At 36.1% G+C, this 19,320-nt stretch overlaps 1 protein-coding gene across 13 annotated transcripts in view; it reads right to left on the reverse strand.

The window, feature by feature from the left end:
* camk2d2 (calcium/calmodulin-dependent protein kinase (CaM kinase) II delta 2) overlaps positions 1–19,320 on the reverse strand; it is a 67,652-nt gene that overhangs the window by 6,902 nt on the left and 41,430 nt on the right. For 4 of the 13 annotated variants that reach the window (XM_048197344.1, XM_048197345.1, XM_048197347.1 and 1 more), the window contains 14 exons: positions 15,904–15,969; positions 15,323–15,395; positions 14,779–14,881; positions 13,740–13,823; positions 12,480–12,574; positions 12,158–12,280; positions 11,952–12,035; positions 10,460–10,502; positions 8,756–8,796; positions 6,555–6,614; positions 3,597–3,641; positions 3,455–3,503; positions 3,035–3,133; positions 1,249–1,269 (listed from right to left, as the gene is read on the reverse strand). In XM_048197344.1, the coding sequence (XP_048053301.1) occupies positions 1,249–1,269; positions 3,035–3,133; positions 3,455–3,503; positions 3,597–3,641; positions 6,555–6,614; positions 8,756–8,796; positions 10,460–10,502; positions 11,952–12,035; positions 12,158–12,280; positions 12,480–12,574; positions 13,740–13,823; positions 14,779–14,881; positions 15,323–15,395; positions 15,904–15,969 (986 nt within the window). The remainder of the gene's footprint in view (positions 1–1,248; positions 1,270–3,034; positions 3,134–3,454; positions 3,504–3,596; positions 3,642–6,554; positions 6,615–8,755; positions 8,797–10,459; positions 10,503–11,951; positions 12,036–12,157; positions 12,281–12,479; positions 12,575–13,739; positions 13,824–14,778; positions 14,882–15,322; positions 15,396–15,903; positions 15,970–19,320) is intronic. The other 9 variants (XM_048197346.1, XM_048197350.1, XM_048197349.1 and 6 more) reach the window with 9 other exon arrangements.

The raw sequence follows: 19,320 nt of genomic DNA on the forward strand, positions 1-19,320 counted from the left end.
GAAACACCTGCTTTGATTAATTAAAAAAAAAAAGGGGGGGGGGGGGGTCCTTTTAACGGGATAGTTCACCCCAAAATGAAAATTATCCCATAATTTACTCACCCTTAAGCCATCCTATGTATATATGACTTTATTCTTTCAGTCAAACACAATCGGAGTTATATTAAAACATATTTTGGCTCTTTCAAGCTTTATAATGGGAATGAATAGTAACCGCGATTTTGAAGCCCAAAAAAAGTATATCCATCCTTCATAAAAGTAATCCATGTGGCTCATGGGGGTTAATAAAGGCCTTCTGAAGCTAAGTGATGTTTTTGTAGGAAAAATATCTATATTTATAACTTTTATAAACTAGAATATCTGGGTTCCGAACACGATTTGATTCCGGCGTAAAAGTGAACTTTGACCGGACACATGACGCATTGACTAACGGGGAAGCGCAGAGGAAAGAGCAAAACAAAACACTGGTCACAAGTTAGAAGTCTACAATGAAAATTTTTAAAGAGAAATGTCAGAGGAGCTCGAGTTTGTTGCCCAGCCCTATTTGTTTGAACAATGAGAGGCATCTACTCTCACCTAAGCTTACTTCTACATCCTACATCATACGGCAGAACTGGACTCTCTTGTGAATGTGTGGACGGACATTACCGGAAGCTAGCGATTATAGTCTATAAAGTTATAAATGTGAATATTTTTCTTACAAAAATGCATTGCTTCACTTCAGAAGGCCTTTATTAACCCCCTGGAACCATAGGGGCTTCAAAATCACAGTTACTTTTCACTCCCATTATAAAGCTTGGAAGAGCAAGAATATTTTAAATATAACTCCGATTGTGTTTGACTGAAAGAATAAAGTCATATTCACCTAGGATAGCTTGAGGGTGAGTAAATCATGGAATAACTGCCATTTTTGGGTGAACTAACCCTTTTTTAAGCCATTTCAGAGCAAATACTGTATATAAACATGCAAATGCACATTTTTTGGCTTCATTTATTTATATCGCCCAGCCCTAATTAGCTTACAGAGAGGTTGTTTGAATTGTATATGTCTATGTACAATCTGTAGTAGTTCCGTTTACTGTATTATTAAAAAGAGGCAATTTTGACACTCGATAAACAAAGGGCACCCAAAGGAAAGCGTATACCAGCACTCCTAGTGTTCTACGATGAGTTTCAGAATGAGCAGTGTTTACTGGTAGAAAAATCACAGGCAACACTTTCATTCAAAGTATTAAAGTTTAAAATTACCTTTATTGATAACTTGGCAAGCTAAGGGACAGCAAAAAGATGGCTCATAATTGGTCAAAAAGGCAATTTCTTATGAAAGCACCAAATAAAACTAGTGCAATGTATCTACGTCTACTGATGATGACATAATAACTCCAGCCCACCGGGCAAAAAGACGTTAAATGTACTTTGTACTTTTAATATTTAACAGTTCATTTAATGTGAAATATTAATTATATCATTCTCCAGCACTGAGTTTATGGTGTCTGCAAATTAATAGATGAAAAGAAAAAAAGGAATGGATACGTCTTCTAGCTGATGTCTTTCGCCCGGAAGGCACTGAATGACAAATGAGATGGAAAAGGGTTTGCGGCTTTCAAACGAGAAAAAGAGGACTTTACTTTTCTTCCGAAAAGCATTCCATCTAATGCTTGTTTTCTCTAACAATGGACATGCTTTGTAACATGGGGCCTTCAACCTTTTTTCAACATCATTTTCATTATTCAGCATAATGCCACTGTTAGCATATGTGGAGACACCATTCTCCTCTGTGTTTCATAAGATATCAAAATGGTTTTGGTCTAAAAACCATGACAACAATAAAAGAATTAGGGCTGTCATTCGTAAATTGTGTTAATTCAGTATTTAAAAATTATTAATCCACTTTCTGAACTGTCTATTCAACGATTTCACAATAATTTGGGGGCTTTCTCAGAAAATATGAATGATTATAATTAACAAATCTGATTGAACCATGTAAAAAATTAAATCTATTAACAGCCCTAAAAATAATATAAACAATTTTTATCATCATGTGAAACACAGACTCTAGACAAAATGCATTTTGTCATATGGTCATGTCAACATAAAGTGCAAACAGAATCTGACGTTGAAAAACAGCGTATTGTCCTTCCAATACTGGTTTAGGTCCATTCCATATTACTGAGCTTGAACAAATCCAAAGTGATTCTATTTGTCTGAATAAAGGGTTAGAGTTTTTTTTTTTTTCAGGTTGGATTGGTGGGAGGGGGAAAGATACTAAAAAGGAGGAGCAAACATCAGGCTCTCAGGCATGGAGCAGGATGGGATAACGGAGCAAGTGCAGTGGATCTCTCCATATTAGGAATAGGACACAGGGGCAAAAGGTCAACTGAACAATCTTTTGAGTAAGAAGAGGTTTGTTAGTGGTGCAACCGGAAGGCCTCAAGCACCTAAAAGGCAGTCAGGTGGTTTTCTGTCATGAGTGAAGAGCACTAAAGGCAAAAGAAGGGTCTTTCTCCCACGTCGAGGACATTTGAGACATTGAGAGGGTGTCCTTTCATGAGAAGCACATTGAAAGAATGTTCTGGTACTTACACATTAAAACCCGATTTCCCATTTACTTGAGCATCTCTCATATTGATTCAGAGATTTGCTTTTAATCCATCAGGCCTTTCTAACACATGCTACACACGTCTATGTCTCCCTCTCCTTCAGAGACTGGAATTTGTGTGTTTTTTCATGCGTTTTTAATGCTTTGTTAAATTAGAATCTGACGTTTCTTCTAAAACTACTGTGATTTATGATTTTCTTGGCCTTTCAAAGTCTTAACAATCAGTCCATGAAGAAAAGGCACACACAAACGTGTGTCTGATAGAAGCAGCTGGATGGATTAAAACATTCGGAGCATTGATGAAGAATGAAGCTGTAAATTAAAGAATATCCTTAGTTGTTGAGTGGCCTCTCGTTCATACAAGGGGGTTCGAAGCATTTGAACGACGTTAGGGGAGGACGGGGTGATTTTGTCTCCTGCCCTTTACGGACTTACTCTGCACCGAGGAGTTGGGCGCCTGCTTGGGCTCGGAGTTTTGCGGGCGGCCCGCGGGTTGCCAGATTGAATTAATGCTGAGGTTTCCAAAGCGTCTGGCTGTACATTGAACCAATGAGAGGAAGAAACAACAGGAGCAGGACAAACGAAAAAGAAGACATTTCAAATAGCACACTCGACAAGAAATACTGAAACAGACACCCTTAAGCGGGGAAACGAACGAAGGATGAAGGGGGGGAGAGAATGGCAGCAACAGGCAGAACTTGAGTACAAATTCGGTGAGGAAAGTAAACAAGAAAGAATGTACATATGACTGAGGAGAAGCACGGATGGAAGACATATCGAGGAGGGAAAACAGCAACAAACGGCAGGTCTACGGGCAGACACACGGACACACGGAAGAGAGACGACAAGCTTTACCTTTAAGGTCCTCATCCTCGATAGTCGTGTTGGCACTCTCTGTAGACTCCTGGAGAAATGTGAAAGGATCCTTGTGAATCGCTTTTCAGACTGGACAGTTGCATTCATGGCATCTACTTGAAACAGAAATATGTCCTATTACCTTGTTTCTGTCCACTGGGTTGTGGATCACGGTAGTTTGTGGCTCCTGAAAGAATGAAAGGGAGAGGAAATACATTATTGTGTGTATATGAAAAGTAAGCCTGATAGCAGCATAATGGCAGATAATGGCTGTGTACCAGACACAACATGCATGGAATTGCAAATGATTTTGTTTTCAATCAACCAGCATAACAAGACTATCAGAACAGCATCTCATTGGTGATTTATCATGTGTAGTGTAATGGAGTCTAAAACACACTTCTTCCTCCCATTCCTGCTCAAGATGGAGATTAAAGGGATAGTTCACCCAAAAATTAAGATTCTGTCATTTACTCCCCTCCAAACCTCTATAAATTTCTTTGTTCTGCTGAACACAAAGGAAGAATGTTTGTAACCAAGTATTAAAAAAAAATTACTATGGTAGTCAATGGGGGGCGAGATCTGGCTATTTATTAGTACTTATAAAGCACATATTAATGCCTTATTCTGCATGACCGTATTCTACATTCTTAATCCTACACAATACCTAAACCTAACAATTAACTATAATAAGCAGTAAATTAAGAGAGGGAAAAGTCATAGTTAATCGTTTATATATGTGTTCCCTATACTGAAGTGTTACCAAAATAATGTAATGTAATGTTAACCCATAAAGCTAATTATTTTTTTTTTTTAAGTTTGATAATTAATCTGCTATGTCATGTTTATGACAGGTTATGATGTTTTGCTAATGTCAAGTTGTCATGACAAAGACACTGACAGGTTATGATGTGTTGGTTTATGTCAAGTTATCGTAACAAAGACATCTCAAACAATGTCATCTTTACATTAAAAAAGACATCATTGAGCGAATGACATTTAATGACAGTTGTCATAAACATGCATAAAACCTCCTTCATATTCATGACACGTGTCATGTTAAGATTACGAAGGTGTCATGTCAGTCTTATGCACACCCCTTCAAGTAAAGTGTTACCGATTTATCTTACAAATAAATGCTGTTCTTTTGAACTGTCTATTAATCAAAAAATCCTGAAAAACTAAAACTAAAACTGTTTCGAACATTGATAAAAAAAAAAAAAAAAAGAAACATTTCTTTAAATCCAAATCAGAATATTAGAATGATTTCTGAAGGACCATGTGACACTGATGACTAAAGAAATGGCTGCTGAAAATTCAGTTTTACCATAACAGGAATAAAGTTAAATATATTAAAATAGAAAACAACTGTAATAATATTTCACAATATTACTGTTTTTACTGTTTTCATTCAAATAATTGCAGCCTTAATTATTCCAAACTCTTGACTGGTAGTGTATGCTTAAAATACATCAAGTACAAATATGCATATTTTCATTGTTGTGTTAACTGTACTATACATGGACATATGTATATGTATATGCGTTTTACATGTATTGCTTGCCATATATCTGATTTCTGTAATGGGAATTGCTAAATAAATCACAAGAAATTCTACAAATTTTGGATCAGTTTTCTCTTGCAGTATGGGTTAGAAATGGCTTCTTTTTTTTTTTTTTAACAAACAGGCAGTGTATCACCGGAATGGGGTGATCCCTAGGTCAAACACATATGCACTGACAGATACAATGTAATTAATCAGCCTGGTGGTCTTTGAGCAGGACTGAACGGAATTGATCATGTCTTGTCTAATCACCACCAGATTAGAAAAGATTACATATGCATGCTTGTCACTTGTCTAAGAAACCCTCTGAGTGTGCATGTGTGTGTGTGTGACAGAGAGAAGCAGTCTATGTGTATCAGTATGAGTGCGTCACTGTGTCGTCAGTCTGAGACGTTTGTTTGCGTGCATGTCTGCGTCAATATGGATGGCAAATGATGTCAAGCTACACACAGCGAAGAGCTATCAAAGCAATTCTAACATCAGCCATGCACTGCAAAGCATTCACTCCAAGTACTTAAATTATGCATCTACAAGAGAAAGACACTCTGATTATACAAGATTTAGATTTAAACAAATGGGAAATACAAATGGGCAAAAATAGTAGACCAATGATAATACACCATTACTGTGCAAGCAAAAACCATAAGCGTTATATGGATTTTTGTGCTTGAGATGGCATAAAACTATTTCATTACAAAACATCAAGCAGCAGCAGTCGCTTTTGATGTTTCAAAGACAATTCGATTGAATACAACCCTAAATTTCCTGGAATTAAGAGTTCAAATGGAAGAACATCACGTGTGACAAAGACGTCATGAAAGGCGAATAAAGTCATGCAAGGTTCGCGGAACTTGGGTAGACACACCAACAGCGCCAGATTTACCAACCCTTGGTTTTCCTTGCATATCTTGCTTGAATGAAAATGATCTTAGTTACAAATTATACATAGTTTAAGGCATAAAAGTGATGCATTAGCTTATTAGCATTTAATGCATCATTGACAATCTAGACAAACAATGTGAAAGCCGTTCTAAAATGTAGGCAGCAACATTAGGAAGAATCCTAAGGCAGCATAATATATATCCTTTTCAGATAAACCAATCCCAGAATGCAATGCCTAATAAGACCATGTTGACTGAAAATACACATATGTACTGAAACATATTGATAAAAAAAAAAAAACAAAAAAAACAGTATAATCTAATCAAAATTTCACTTCTTTTTATTGTATTGTTAGGTTAGCAACATGCTAACATTAAATTCTGTTGAAATCAAAGGTGAATTCTGTCTGTCATGTGCTTTTTGTGATGAATGCTATGTTTTGTTCCTGCATGATCACCTGAGATTGCTTGACTTTTAGGATGTTGCCTTAAAACTAGCTACCTATGTAGATATTACACAGCAAGGTAGCTTTTAGGTTTTCGAACAGAGCTATTGTATTGTTGTAAAAAGGTAAGCAAATCTGGCTCGTTGGTTAAAAGGGGAGGGTCTACTGGGGTGATGTCGTGCAGGGGGCGGGGTTGTTGTCATGGGTACCAGTGCTGGGGCGGGGCCTGTGTCTTTGGGGCTGCTGGCTAGGTTGGTTTTGTTGTTAACCTGTAAGTGGGATGAGGAGCAGATCACACATTACAAAATATCACACTGACGGGGTCTACTGCATCACACTAGGGATACAAAATTACACAAGACCGGGGGAAAAAAGGAGTTCTGTGACAAGGCATCCACAACTAGGAATTCACAGATATACTGACAAGCACAGATACACATGGGAGGGATCTGATGATGTATGATCTGATGAATACAGCAACTCACAAACAATGGAGGACGCAAGCCTGAACATATACTGTGCCACAGATAATAAGATAATTAAAACATTAAATTAAAGGTCCTGGGGTTTTGTAAATGTATTTACTAATTTTTAACTTAGAAATTTATTTCATTTTCTCTTATATAAAATCTGCTAAAGACATAAAAGACATATGAGTGACGGAATCGTGCAACAAACCAACATCACATTTTTGTTACTCATGTCAGAAAGCTCTTAACTATTGTTTTAGATGATATGATCTAGATCAGAAAATAAAATAAGACAAGAAATGATACAGAAAAAAGTAGATGGGGTGAATTCACTAAACACTTACAAAAACTGGCATCTATTGGAGTTTCTGGCGTAGTGCTGCACCATGTATATTTGAATTAAAGTGTCCCTATTATGCTATTTTAGAGGTCTCCTACAAAAGGTTTACATGCTTTCAAGGTCAAAAAACACTTTCATTTTCTCATAATATACATTGCAAGAGTTTGAAAACGGTTTGCAAAGTGGATTTACAGAGCAGAAAACAGCATCTTCTCCACATGACCACAACACGAACCAGAGTCCTCCAGGCCTCAGCTACGAATACAGTATTTGAAGGTGGGTCAAAATAGACGTCGTTTCTCGGGCAAATTTGTACAAATTTATACAAATTTGTTACATTGTTACCAAAGACTACAGATGCAGAAAGACGGTTCACTCCTATTAGTTATTAATGGGACAAAATGCAATATGGCGGAATACGTCCCACCTTCTAAGTAAAAGAGCCAATCACTGATTAATAAAGTCATTGCATCACTGCAGCTTCCGTTAGAGGCTCCGGTTCACATAGAAACCTGAGACTCGTGCTTAGGACTGCATATGGCTCGTCTAGCCAGGTAAATAAGCTTTTTAACGCTATTTGAGCATAAGAAACAACATTAATGGGACAGTTAATGTCAGATTTTGTTGCTGATTTGAAATATGTTATTTAATTGTGAGTTTAAATAACATACAAGCGGTTTTTGAGATTTCAGGATTCCCCCATACAAATACTGTAGATAGGACTTAAATGCCCGAAATAGCTGCCTTGGAGGCATTGCAAATATGGCTGCTAAGTGAACAGACTTTCCTTGAAAGGGACTTTGTTGTTACATAGGTATGTAACAGGAAATGAGACTGAAATTGCTAAAAGACTCAGAATCGACTCTTTCTTTTAGGAGGCAATTACTTTATTTGTTGTGCACTTTGATCTTTAAAACTTTGCAGATCTTACCTTCACAAACAGATATATTACACACTGCATAAAATGTAATAATGGGGCATTTTAAGCAATTGTCATTTGCATTAGGAAACAAGCACTGCTTTCTAGATTATTATTGATTGCACTTTATTTTTAGTTATCTGCACTCAGCAAAAGATTTTAGAGGTTGATTGGATGATTTGCACAATTTGCAGTGAGCACAATTCATTATTAGTGAATTCCCCCCATAGTGTTTTAAGTAAAAGAAATCTTTATATAATATACCATATATATTGAAACACTGAAAAACTGAAACACAAATAAAAGTGAGGATGATGGGTAATTCCATTTAATTTCCAGCAAATTCAGGGAATTAACTAAACTAAGCATTTAATTAATGGCTGAAAGGTCAAAATAGATTTTTATAACCAAAATGTAATATATTTCCTATAAAACCTGAAAATTGGAATTGAAATGGAATTGATCAAAATGCCACACATCACTCTAATATGAACTATATAGTCGTTGAATTGGAAACTGATCCAATTAAAGACCTTAGAATTTCTGGACAAACAACCAACAAACAACCTGAAGGATACACAATGTTCTGCTGCAAGATAATTCTCAGCCATTGCCAAGTACTCATGTTCTTTATACATCTTAGTTTTGCCAAAAGATGAATAGGAAACAGATTTAACCCACCTTCACACCATCTGTCTTCTTGTTCAACAAGCTCTTGGCTGCTGTTGGATGAAAAATAAAAGAGAACCATGAATAATTATGTATTACATTACAAATCCATAAAGGCACATGCAGCAGGCATTCTGGGATTACTGTTCTCCTTATTGTGTCACAAGACCTCGGGCAGGAGAAACAACTCACAGTCATACAAATCATTCATTTTTAGGATAGGAACTCTTGATACACAAATGCAAGGCTATGGGATCAAAAAGATTAAACCCATGTCACAATCAAAACCAGAGTAAGCAATTCTATTCTTAGAGGATGTGTGTTTGTGTTAAAAAAAATAAAATGATATGCTGTACAATTTTCTCACTGCCTATGACTGTAAACTGGACAATTTCAAGAAAAAAAAAGTGACACTTGTCAGAAATCATCCCTTTTACTTTTCCTTCATAATGTCTTGATTATTGAACTGTTTATGTTCTATGTGCATATATAATATAATATAATATAATCTTTTCGCAATCTAGCATTGCAAATATAGTTTACAGTCTTCAAATTTCTTGAACCTAAAGTGCAGACATTTGTCCTCGAAGAAAGAGCTGCTTTACAATACAGTTTATCACAAATTAAGTGCAGACGAACACACATCTATTACATTAGATTAAAGCTTTTCTATCGTTCTATTATAACATGTTTCCAACTACATTTTGCTAACAGCCATCATGTATGAAAAAAATGCTAAACTTTTAATTATACCTTATTTATAAATGTAACATTCCAGAATGTACATGAACATATCCAGATGCAAATATAACCAGAAAATGAGCAAGCATTCAAGATACTTGTTCTATAAGCAAGACAGGAAACATCTACTCCCCCAGTAACTCAAAATTATTATCATGATTACATTCATAAAGTACTGTTTGTTATTATACTATTGAATATGTGTATTTGCAATTTTGTTTTAAAAATTACATGTAGACTAAATGTTAGTTGACGTTATGAATGTAATCTGTTTGATTACATGCAAACAAGGGTAGTTAGTAGCTCAGAGTAACAGGGAAGTGTGTCAAACAAGCAAACCAGCTCACTGGTTAGAGTAAAAACACATCCCCTTCTTATGTCCAATCAGACTCTTACCTCACAGGACACACAGGACCCCCCCAAAAAGAGATAAAGCAATGATGAACAGGAAAGAAATGTTAAATAAAATGTCTGAAAAGGGGGTACTGTACCACCTCACTTTAAAACAGCCTTATAAATAATAAATTTTAAACCAAATTAACTAATAATGATATATGGAAAAAAAATAGCATTATGAATCAAATTCACAATATATATAAGAAGATAAAAAAGGGAGTCTAGGTATTACTTTATTTTAATAGTCCAATTTAGACATTTTAACTTAGCAACTACGTGTCAACTATCAGTCATTAGAGTATTAGCAGACTGTCTGCTTAATATCTGCTAACACTTGGTCTGCACTGACTATACTTTGGAAGTACATGCCAGTTTATTCTACTAACGCTAACCCTAGCCTAACAGTCTATTAATACTCTAATGAGAGTTAGTTGACATGTATAGTTGCAAAGTTACTTATAGTTAGTGTTTAAAGTGGACTATCCAAATAAAGTGTAACAGGAGTGTAACACAGCTGTAGGATAAACGCACTCAAACACAAACACATTCATACATACAGGTCAGCAGAGCCAGACATACCTGAGAAGTTTCTTGTGACCAGGAGAGTGGTCAAAATTGCACCCTAGTTGCAAAAAAGGTTTTGGAAATGAAAGAAAAGGAAAAAACAACAAGCAAGAGAGAAATGAAAGAAAGAATAGTACAGAAGCAACAGCAGGAGCAATGTATACCCTCATTTTTATTAAGTATTTGGAGGATGCCTAATTTTCTAGAATATCTTGCCAGTTTTGGGCATTGCAAATCATCATTGTATTGTAAAACTCTTCCTTCCCCATAACATTATCACTTTGGTCCAGTTATTCCCAGCTGGTAGATAACCCATCGTTTGGATTTTATCAATTCCGATTCCGCTTATTGATTCTTATCGATCCTAATTTCGATTCCAAGGTCAAAAATAAAAATAAAAAAATAAATTGGATATCATTCACATTTATTCTAAGTTTTACTGCAAAACATTTAAATGTAGCTGAATACCATGAACAAAAATCAACAGGCTAAAGAACATTTACACAAGGAACTTTTGCCTATGGTTTAAAAATACCATAGCAAAAACAACTAGCCTAACTAATATAAATTATTAAACAAACATTATTAAAGACATGTAAACACTCAGTAATTAAAAATAACAAATAAACAAAATAGCAATCGCACAAATAAATACAAATGAACAAAGATACGATTGAAATAAACAGTGTTTTAAGATTTCCAGGTACAGAAACTGTAATCAAATGTAAAATAACACTGCACTTTATAAATAAAATAAACATTACAAATATAGTTACAAAAGTTATTCAGACAAGAACAGCGAGCAAATTTTCTCTTTGTCTTTTGTTGTTTGATTAATGTTATAATTGAGATGGCAGCAGGAATATTAGGCTGCTGTCACTTTAAGAGCTGCACGGATCCAATATACCGTTATGCGTTTTCTTTGTCAACTGTTTAAGTTCACTTAAGACATAACAGACTGTTTACGAGGACATTTTGACATATTTTGTGCGTTTGTCCGTTCAAGTGCAAAAAGACGATAAAAAGAACTCGAACACTATTCAGTATGAGAGGCGGCTTTCAGTGCGCACGTGGGTCTTCATGCGCTTGTATGGTTTAAAGTCATATTAAAATTCAGTTTAATGCACACAAAAGAATCAATAAGAGGAATCAAAATTTTAATTTTATAACAAGTATCCAATTCTTGACCTTAAGTATCCAATTCCAGAATTAGAATCGATTTTCAATTCCCAACCCTACCCACAGCTATCATCATCCAGAAATAACTAACTTACTTTCCATAAAAAATGACAAATGTAATATAAGATAGTATAATTAGATAGGGAGTAATGCAATAATTTAACACATTACATTTAAAAGCAACATTGTATATCTAGATCTTGCATGTAGTGAGTGGGTAAATGCATGTCGAAATCCATGTGAAGAAAACTCTCAAGGTGTGAAGAAAGCTAAAGGTTGGTCAAAAGACATGTAGAAGATGTTTGAAGAAAAACAGACCAAAACTAACCTTGAGTTTCCTTCTGGCATTGAATTTCTTCAAGCACTCCACGGTTTCCTGTCTGTGCATCATAGAGGCTACAGTGGAGCGTTGCTACAGAAAGAGAAAAAAAAAGACAGAGTGATTGAGAGTCCTTACTGAGGATTAGGAAATTATTATGTTGTATAATAAAGAAGAATGCATGTTAGTGCGTGTTTGTGTGTTGAAACACATACGCAGATCCAGGGGTGTTTGAGGGCTTCAGCAGCTGTGATGCGTTTGGAAGGATTGATAGTCAGCATCTTATTAATCAGATCTTTAGCTTCAGGGGTCACTGTGTCCCACTCAGGAGAAGGGAACTACACAGAGAGATAAGACAACACAATAATGTGTCATTTAATCATTTTGTAATCCTTGGAAGCCCAAGGAACTGAGGATGACATCAATTTATCATCAGTTACTCAGTGGTTACTAGTATCAGATACATTTGTAGCTCTAATAGTGTGTTCTTAGTGTTCACCCCATCTTTGTGTCAAATCATTAGAAATTCAGACTCACGTCATAAGCACCAGCCTTAATCTGCTGATAGAGGCGATGCTGGTCTTCATCCCAAAATGGAGGATATCCAACCAGCAGAATGTAGAGAATCACACCTATGAAACACATTTCTTTTTATAACTACATTCAGAGAGAAATATTCTTCAATCAAACACTCAAATATGAAATACATTTGGCATAAACTAGGATAATGTCTGTATTCAAGCAATCTTAAGCTGCATTTCCACCCAAATTACTCGGAACAATTTGTCCCAGGAACTTTTTTTCCTTTCTTTTCCCCAGACCTGTTGCTGTCTGCGTTTCCATCGCAGTCTAAAGAACTATGAAGATTAGGCAAATTAGTCCTATGACGTAGGACTGTAGGTGATTTTCCAGTTCCCGCTGGATTTCGTACTCCGCATACAAGCTTAATAAAGCCTGAACCTTGTCATCGGTCCATCTGTCGTATTTTTTAAACTCCATTGTTGATTCGAATTGCAAACTCTTACAGCATACATCGCAACAGACTTTTAAAAATGGTGGTTGAGATAAAATTCTCCTTGGAGTCAACCAATCAAAATGCTGTGTGAACTCAACCAATCAGCATGTTTAGCACCCAAGGCCCACCCCCAATAGTTCCTGAACTTTACTACATCGCAAGCAGGGACTTTCTGAGGGGGAAATTTTTACGTGGAACTTCATTTAGACCCTGGTCCCTGCGGTCGAAACTGAGTACCACCCCAAAGTCCCTAGTTCCTGGGGAAAGTTCCTGCGGTGGAAATGCGGCTTTATTCAAATAGCACACAGAGTAGGGGAGAAGTATGTTTTCGAACATCTACCAGGGTAATTTATTTTGGGTGACAGTCCCAGGATATTCTTTGAAGAGAGACAATACCATTTAAATACTATGGTGCATGAATATGGTAATCATTCAGTACCATTTTGAATCTATATCTCAAAGTACCATGGTATTACCATCGGTCCATCTTCTCGTATGCGGGAAGAACATCCTGATGGTGAATTTGAATAATTGTGCAATCGTTTTTACATCAAGGCTAAATTGAAACATTCATTCAACTGCTTGAGTTGGACTAACTAGTTTTAAGCCTAAAAACAGAAAGACAATTTACCAGGGACACTCCATTTGGCTGATTAGATTCAACGCTGCTTAAAAACTCAGGCTGCAATAATTTAATAATCAGTTAATGAGCTTCAACAGTGACATCCATCATACCAACTCACTTATGAGGCTGATATTTTTGTGGCTCATTCATTCCTTACCGCAGGCCCACATGTCCACAGGTTTACCATAAGGATCTTTCCTCAAGACCTCCGGGGACAGGTACCCTGGAGTACCAGCAAAACCTGAACAAAGAGCAGTTTAGAGGAATAAAGGAACAGTTTCTACAGCATTTAATTATTGTTTAGAATACTAAAAAGTGTTATTTGCCAAGTTGGCTTGTAAAAGCTTAGTCATGCAGAATTGTTTAATAAAGCAGTGTTCCCTATAGACTTCCGCTTTTGCAGCCTTTGCTGGTCCTAATTACGTACTAAACAAAACAGAATTATGTTTGTAGCCTATTTGTTTTAATTAAATATTGTCTTTACAACAATACACTATTGTTCAAAAGTTTGGGGTAAAGATTTTTTAATTTTTTTGAAAGAAGTTTCTTATGCTCACCAAGGCTGCATTTATTTGATCAAAAATACAGTGAAAAGATTTCTCTTCCATCGCAAATCGATGCGTACGGGTGTCTGCCGGAAGCTAGTTATTTGAATTTATAAAGTTTTAAATATGGATATTTTTCTTACAAAAACCCATCGCTTCACTTCAGAAGGCCTTTATTAACCCACTGGAGCCATATGGATTATTTTATGATGGATGGATGGATGCACTTTTTTTTTTTTTTTTTTGGCTTCAAAATATGGCCCCCATTCACAACCATTATAAAGCTTGGAGGAGCGAGGATATTTGTAAATATATCTCTGATTGTGTTTGTCTGAAAGAAGATTGTCATATACACCTAGGATGGCTTGAGGGTGAGTAAATCATGGGATAATTTTCATTTTTGGGTGAACTATCCCTTTAAAGGTGATTCATTCGAATCACCTTTAAAGGGATAGTTCACCCAAAAAAATGAAATTCAAACTCGCAACTCAGGTAAAATATAATTTATTTTATAGCAGCAAAGCACCACCACTGAAACGGGGTGCAGGAAACACTGCTTTACAGATATACTGTAAGAGGATAGAATTGTTTTTATATTTTATATATTTATATATTTATATATACACACATATATGTATATAAAGTACTTACCAAACCATGCCTGCTGATCGCCCTGGACTTCTATGGCCAAACCAAAGTCAGCAAGTTTAACTGCCGCCCCCTTCATCTTACTGGCCAACAGCAAATTCTCAGGCTTCGAGAAAAGCATGCAGACACACACAAGCATATCACTAAACGTTCTTAATTCTCCCTTAGGTAATGGCTTTTCTAAAAGCAGCTATTGATTGAATAAAAGACTGTTTTAATAGCAGCCATGCTATGATGACTCATTCCACCTCAGCAGGTTGAAAGACATTTTGGAAGAAGAACACAAAAGCTAAAATCTGTCAAAGTCTGAATTGTATCCGCACAAATGTGGATTGATTTTCACTAGCTAAAAGGCTTTGTGAAGATTTCAGAAGAAGAAAGGAAAAAAAAAAATTAGATTCTATCTAGCAAGGCTATTTTCTGTTAGACAATATGAGATCCGGCTACGTCAGACTGTGCTAAATTTGGCACTGGACTCTGCTACATTGAGCGCCACTGTCTGGAGAAGTGCGAGTGTGTGTGTCTAAGTGTGTGCGCGTGTCCTGACCTTCAGATCCCGATGGACAATCCCATTAACATGGCAGTGATGAACGCTCTCCAAAATCTGCTGAATGCAGTGACTGAGAGAGAGAGAGAGACGGTGAAAGAGAAAGGTAAGACAGAGGGGAAGTGTGACCAAAGGAACAAAAGTAAAAATATCAAGTAACATAATCAGTAAAAAGAGGGAACTTAGAGGAAAATAGAGATAATGGGGACTTTATCAGCCTTTTATGAAGTAAAAATGCAGTTGTGCAGGATTGTACATAGAATTATACATTCATGAGATCGCATGCAGTCATTAATCATCTATAAATAACATGCTGCACATTTTCTTGTCCAGCTCTGAAGACACACATGCACATTTTCCTTTACACATGCAAAATTACACTCAGGGAGGCGAGGCTGTAGAGAGAAGCAGTGTATAATTTATCATCAGTATAAATAACCTGCACACAGAGAAACAGGCTCACAAAAGAGTCATGTGACCTAAAAGAACTGTCTGTAAGCATATTTTATGTAGAACAAACTTGACGCTAATGAATGTACTAATGTGCTACTGTTGTAATGTGTCTGTCTGCATGTTCTTACCTGGCATCAGCCTCACTGTAGTACTCTCTTGCTACAATGTCTTCAAACAGCTCACCTCCAGTAACCCTGAGGTCAAAGGTAAATTATTGCATATCAAAAGCTATTGAAAACCTCCACTGAGAAACTGTTCTTTTCTGAGGTTTTTAAACAATGCTACATGCTATTTTATAATAGTTCATTCCTTAAAGAGTTCTATTCTATATGCAATCCTGAAGCCAGATTCACTAATCAAAGAAGTCACTGTTACCATAGAAACAGGGAATTACCATAATTTCCACAGTGGGAAGTTTTTGCAAGATAGTGGTAGACAGTTAGACTGTAAAGTGGAGTAACAATAGACATTATAAGGTGGGGCAGACAAACCATTATGGCAACACTCAATATAGCGGCTGTAGGAAGGACCTTTCACTTGAAGGAAAGGCAGATTATTACTTATCACAGAAAAATTATTTTCATATAAAAGAGTATATAAAAATGTGAACTGAATAATGTTTTCGGACATTGTTATTTACAGTTAAATAAATGTTTTAAATGATTTATTCTATTACATCATTCACAATGCTTTATTTTAGAAGTAGTTCATACTAATATTCAGGGCTTGACATTAACTTTTTTGCTCACCAGCCACTGTGGCTATTGGTTTTCCAAAGTTACTAGCCACTCAGCATTTTCCCTGGCCACAATTTTGACATCGACCTCAAGGAGAAAAACTGCCATATAGATATTTTAAATAATATCTCATAATTTGGCAGCAGGAATATTAGGCTGCTGTCACTTTAAGACCTGACGCATGGATCCATTATACTGTTACACGTTTTCTTTCTCAACTGTTTACGTTCACTTAAAACATAACTTACTGTGTTTACGTGAATACTCGCCGAGACCAGCCTTTTAACATTATTTTGTGCGTATTTGACTGTTTAAAGGGTTGGTTCACCCAAAAATGAAAATAATGTCATTACTCACTCACCCTCATGTCGTTCCACACCCGTAAGACCTTCATTCATCTTCTGAAACCAAATTAAGGTATTTTTGATGAAATCCGATGGCTCAGTGAGGCCTCAATTGCCAGCAAGGTACTAAAAACATATTTAAAACAGTTCATGTGAGTACAGTGGTTCAACCTTAATGTTATGAAGCAATGAGAATACTTTTTGTGCGCCAAAAAAAAACAAAATACGACTTTTCAACAATATCTAGTGATAGCCGATTTCAAGAAGCTTTGAAGTGTTTGTTTCAAATCAGTGGTTCGGATCGCGTGTCAAACTGCTGAAATCATGTGACTTTGGCGCTCTGAACCACTGATTCGAAACAAAAGATTTGAAGCAGTGTTTTGAAATCGCCCATCACTAGATATTGTTGAAAAGTCCTTATTTTGTTTTTTTGGTGCACAAAAAGTATTCCAGTCGCTTTATAATATTAAGGTAGAGCCACTGTACTCACATTAACTGTTTTAAATATATTTTTAGTACCTTTCTGGGCACTGAAAGTGTAAATTAACTGGCTGGCAATAGAGGTCTCACTGAGCCATCAGATTTCATCAAAATATTTGGGTGAACTAACCCTTTAAGTGCAATAAACAGCGAAAAAGAACTCAATTTAGTACTGAGAGGTGGCTTTATGTGCACACACTTTGGGTGTGAGCAAAAAAAAATCTGTGGGAATTATAGTAAAATTATACATGATACACTCAATCCCACGCCGAAATTCAAGTCCTGTAACACCAACAATATTCATCCAGAGCAAATGAAATGAGTGAGTGAGGGGAGGCGGGTTTGTGTGTCAACTCGCTGTTGGAGAGATGAGAGAGTGAGAAAGCGCAGCTGGTCTCATGTATCTATTCTGTGGAAAATGAGCATTGGAAGCGTTTCAAATTTTTCAGTATTGAAATGTCTCTAAAAAATCTTTTTGACAACTCTACATTGCACTTACTTTATTCTTGCAGATGCCTTTTTAAAAGACTACAAATGAAAAACGTATATAAACTTCAACCCGCCAAAGTAGCTAGTAGGAGGGACTGCGTTATACGCCACTGCCGAAATCCACCCGCATTTGGCGAGTTGGCGGGTGTTAATGTCAAGCCCCGCTAGTATTCCTTAAAATGTTGTGAATATCGTATAATATTGTATAACATTGTGTAATACTTGCTATTCATGTCAGAGATGTTTGGTCCTTCTGGAGGCTAGTCCAATGATAAAGTGGACTGTATTGTTAAACTCTACTCAAAAAAACTACACTAAAAATCAACATTGTATGTTTATTCGTACAAAAGCTGGCAGTATTCAAAAATAGCAGTGCAAGCATTTGTCAGACTGTGTGAATCTGGGTCACAAACAGTTGAATATCACTGAATATGACAGCTTGTGTCTCTCTACTTGTTTTTCTCCACTTGCTTGTCCTTGTGTTCTCCTCTCTGTTTGTCTGCCTTTCTCCTATCAGCAACATCAGCTACTAGCAGAACTACATCATAAGCCATTTTTTGATGTCATACAGACAGAAGTCAGCACAATCCACTGGTCTGCTCTATTTCTAAGGCTATGCTCACACAGTCAGTGTTTAAGATTGACAACCACCCAACTAACAAAAATATGTTTTAATTTGGGGTGTAACGGTACATGTATTCGTCCCGAAACATCATTGTATACAGTCAGACGACGAATACAGTCAGTTAAAGGAGATCCACACTCCAATCCAGCAGGGGGGCATGTGCGGTAATGCAACACTTTTTGCTAACTGCCACAACAGGAAAAAGTGCAGATGAAGAACAACAAATGATCTATGCTTTGATATGTTTACATGTAATCTCTCAACTAGTGTTTCAACCACGGAAAGACAATAAAACAGCTTGAAAATAATATCTCATGTAACATTACATTTACCTCAGGCAAGTCATTTAGTGTCCACAGCATGTTAGTTCACTAGAAAAATTAACTCTAGAGGGGAGCAATTCACTAAATATATACACTATATTAGCTTATATATTCATTATATTTACTTTACCTGTTAGTAATGTCTTAATTATTTAATATATGTTTAAATAAATATGTCATGAAAACAAGTTATGACAGTAACTGTGTATATGATTATATTTCAAAAACGGATTAGAGTAGAAAAATAATTGAAAAATAATTTTATAATTAGATTTAGAAGTTGATCTGCCTTATGTACAAAAGAGACTGTCCTCCAAAAAAATGTTTACGTTTACGTTTGGCGTAAAAATAATGACAGTGTTGTGTTACATCTGTCGTCATGAAATGACGCATAACTGTCGTTACCAATCAAAATGCGTGTTCATTTAAATGCAATGTGTGGACTTTTACACCATTTCTCCTATTTCCATTTAGCAAAATTCATTTTTTTTTATTAACGACTACATCTACCCCACCCCTAAACCTACCCTTGGTGATTTATAGTGCA

Source organism: Megalobrama amblycephala, linkage group LG7, assembly GCF_018812025.1.
Source record: "Megalobrama amblycephala isolate DHTTF-2021 linkage group LG7, ASM1881202v1, whole genome shotgun sequence".
In the NCBI taxonomy this organism is placed as follows: domain Eukaryota; kingdom Metazoa; phylum Chordata; class Actinopteri; order Cypriniformes; family Xenocyprididae; genus Megalobrama; species Megalobrama amblycephala.